Source organism: Galeopterus variegatus, unplaced genomic scaffold, assembly GCF_000696425.1.
Source record: "Galeopterus variegatus unplaced genomic scaffold, G_variegatus-3.0.2 Scaffold8351, whole genome shotgun sequence".
Classification (NCBI taxonomy): Eukaryota; Metazoa; Chordata; class Mammalia; order Dermoptera; family Cynocephalidae; genus Galeopterus; species Galeopterus variegatus.
The window spans coordinates 54,810-57,627 of NW_007734462.1; the positions used below are offsets into that span (position 1 = coordinate 54,810).

Sequence of the window (2,818 nt, forward strand, 5' to 3'; positions counted from 1 at the left end):
ATTTTTAAAGTTGATTTTGGCACTTACTATCCATAGCATTCTGACAAATCCAGAAAGGTTGTCGGGTATTTGTTTGGAGAATGTGCAACGTGTGTCCAACTCCTCCTCCTCCTCCTCCATCACCACCAAAGGATTGGATCTGATGGATATCGTTTGCATGTTAGAGGCAGCGGAGGGAAGAATGAGGGCTCAATAGCACTCAGTGCCTAACCCAGCTTTATCAGATCGTTTCACAACACAGTTGGCATAAATAGTATAAAGAGACAGGTATATGGGGCAATTCTCTAGATAGCTACAAAGAGCACACTTCCTGATTTCCACTGGCAGAACCAAGGCCTGCTTTGTTGCTTTTGAGCAAAGTTGTTCCTGTTTGTCTCGTTGTCGTTGGTTTGGGCAAAGTTCCATTATTCCATCTGTTGGGGCCCACAGGCCTACTGCTAAATGTGCAGGAGGGAGCAGGCAGAGACAGAGAGGACTGTCCCTGCTCTTGAAATAGGCTCCTTGGATCCAGGCTCAGAATGAAAATGCTGCCAAGTCTTAGCCTCTAAAGACCCAAAACTTTTATGTGTTGTTTAGATTTTAATTTTATTAAACTGAGAACCCCTATTTTCAGTTTTATTTGTTGGCATCCGTGTTCTCCCTCCCACTCAGCTTTCACATAATAAATTCCAGTTGGGGTTCAAACTGTTTCTCAAGATGGCCTCTGGTTAAAATGAACGTGGTAAAACCCTGGAGAAGTAGGGGATAAAAGGAATGTCTCATAACACAGGGGAGCTCAACTTAATTCTGTTGAAAAACCTATAAACACATTTAGCCATTGCCTGCCCTCTCCCCAAGCCACTGTCCAGGGTCTGCAGCAACAGTCAGAGTAACCAGAATTTATTAAGCATTGACTTTAGAGCATGCACTATAAAATGTGCTGGCAGTAGGCACAAGTGTTCTTTTGTCTCTAAGAACTCAGGATGCTAAACATCATTTCTAGTCCATCTATGTGCAGCACTAAGACCTTCTAGAGCCATATCTCAGACCCAAATTTCAGATAATTTGAGACAGAAAAAGAAACGAGCATATTCCCAATTGTATATCTTGTACCCTGAGTCTAGATTTGTCCTTTCTCCTTGACACACTTGTCCTGTCTGCTGGCCTATGCTCTCAGCTACCTCTCCTCCCCTCCCTTATCACCAGTGACATGCAGGCACCTTTCACTAAGCACAGACCTTTGAGAGTTGTTTTCACAGTGAATTCATCACCTAGCTTAGCAGGAAAGGAAATTCTCATTTTCTGAGGAGCTGAGCTCCTTTATCAACCTGTTTCTTTAAAATTATCCCAAGGAAAAGTAGTGTTTTATGTGTCAAGTACTGTGCAAAATACTTTACATGCATTATCTCACTTAATCCCCGCAATAACCTGAATTAGGAATTACTGTTATGTCCATTTTACAGACAAAGATTTCGAAGCTGGTAAGTAACAGTGCTAGAAACTCAAATCCTGGCCCATTTGACTGCAAGGGCTCTTTCCACTTCTGCATGGTGATGGTAAGCTATTATGTGTGGTCATGAGCATCATCCCAGATTCTAGTAAAAAGATCATGGGTTTGGGGGTTTAAACAAATTTGGTTTCAACTCTTGGCTCTGTCATGTACTTGGGTCTTTGGCAAATCAATCTCTGTGCCTAAATGTTATCATCTATGAAATGAGTATAATGGTATCTGGCTACAAAGGTTACTGTCAGGATTAAATGAGAAAAATACCCATGCAGGTGCCAGGTAGTTCCTGCCATATGTTAGATGCTCAGCAGACATTAGTTTTCCACTTTCTATTGCCAGTAAGAGTGGGGTTCCTGACATTTATTTTCGGTGGGAAAAAGGAGGCACAGATCTTGAATGCTCATCATATAGAAATAATCCTGCATCTTTAAAGTGGTGTTCCTGTTTGAGAGGAAAATGAGGGAAGGGGAGAAGAAATGGTTGTTACTTATAAATAATGCTCCCAGTAAAACTGTAAAGTTTGTTTTTTTTTTTTCCCCTTGTGCTTCTCTCCTGACACCCAGTTTGGCAGCTTACCCTTCCCAAACATCTGATCCATTCTGTCAGGCTCTCTTGTTTCTGGTCCTCGCCCCTAATTCCCCCTGCAAAATTTTGTATTCTAGTTGACAAGGTGCTAATTGGATTAACAATTCAATGTGAATAGGAGTTAACATATGTGCATTTTAAAGAGCAGTTTTATGGGGGACTCTCCTTCCTGCTTTTGGTTAAGCTGAATCCTGAGGCCAGCTGTTGCTCTAAAATCTAGCAGGGAAGAAAGCAACTACCTAGTAGATGTTCAGGAAGTGGGGTAAGACCTACCCAGTGGGGTAGGTCCTACCCAGTGGGGTAGGTCCTGTGAGGGATGGGGCCTAGAGGTGCTGGCCACATCTCTGAAGGACAGTGACAGCAATGGCCAAGTGGTTTCTCAATTCAGGAGGGAAAATAGTGGTTTCTCACGGTGGGCAGGGGAAGGACAATCAGAACCTTGATGGCACCTACTTGTAGATTTTAGTATTTTGCCAAGTAAATCATTAAGAAATAAGTTTAAAAGAGCTTGAATATAGAAAGAAAAGTTGGGCTCAAAAGGGGAACTTATAGCTTATAAAACTGAATATATTAGATATGTAAATATATCATGAAGCAAGAGGAAACAAGCATTCTTTATAGAAAAGTTTAAAAGCCAATTACCTAAAATATTAATGGCAATGAAAGAAAAAAGTAACAATGTGGTTTGTTAAATTCAAATAACGAATCATTCTTTTGGGACCATATAACTAAAGTCCCACATGAAAA

The 2,818-nt window shown here is 41.2% G+C and overlaps 1 protein-coding gene across 3 annotated transcripts in view; it reads right to left on the reverse strand.

Moving 5' to 3' along the window:
- ZNF438 (zinc finger protein 438) overlaps positions 1-2,818 on the reverse strand; it is a 29,240-nt gene that overhangs the window by 8,190 nt on the left and 18,232 nt on the right. The window contains exons 1-2 of one of the 3 annotated variants that reach the window (XM_008592811.1): positions 1,751-1,809; positions 28-139 (exon numbers count right to left, since the gene is read on the reverse strand). The exons of 1 other annotated variant lie outside the window; for it this stretch is intronic. In XM_008592811.1, the coding sequence (XP_008591033.1) occupies positions 28-139; positions 1,751-1,801 (163 nt within the window). In that variant the 5' untranslated portion in view covers positions 1,802-1,809. Of the gene's footprint in view, positions 1-27; positions 140-1,750; positions 1,810-2,818 lie in introns of those variants that run through there. One more of the 3 variants, XM_008592813.1, reaches the window with a different exon arrangement.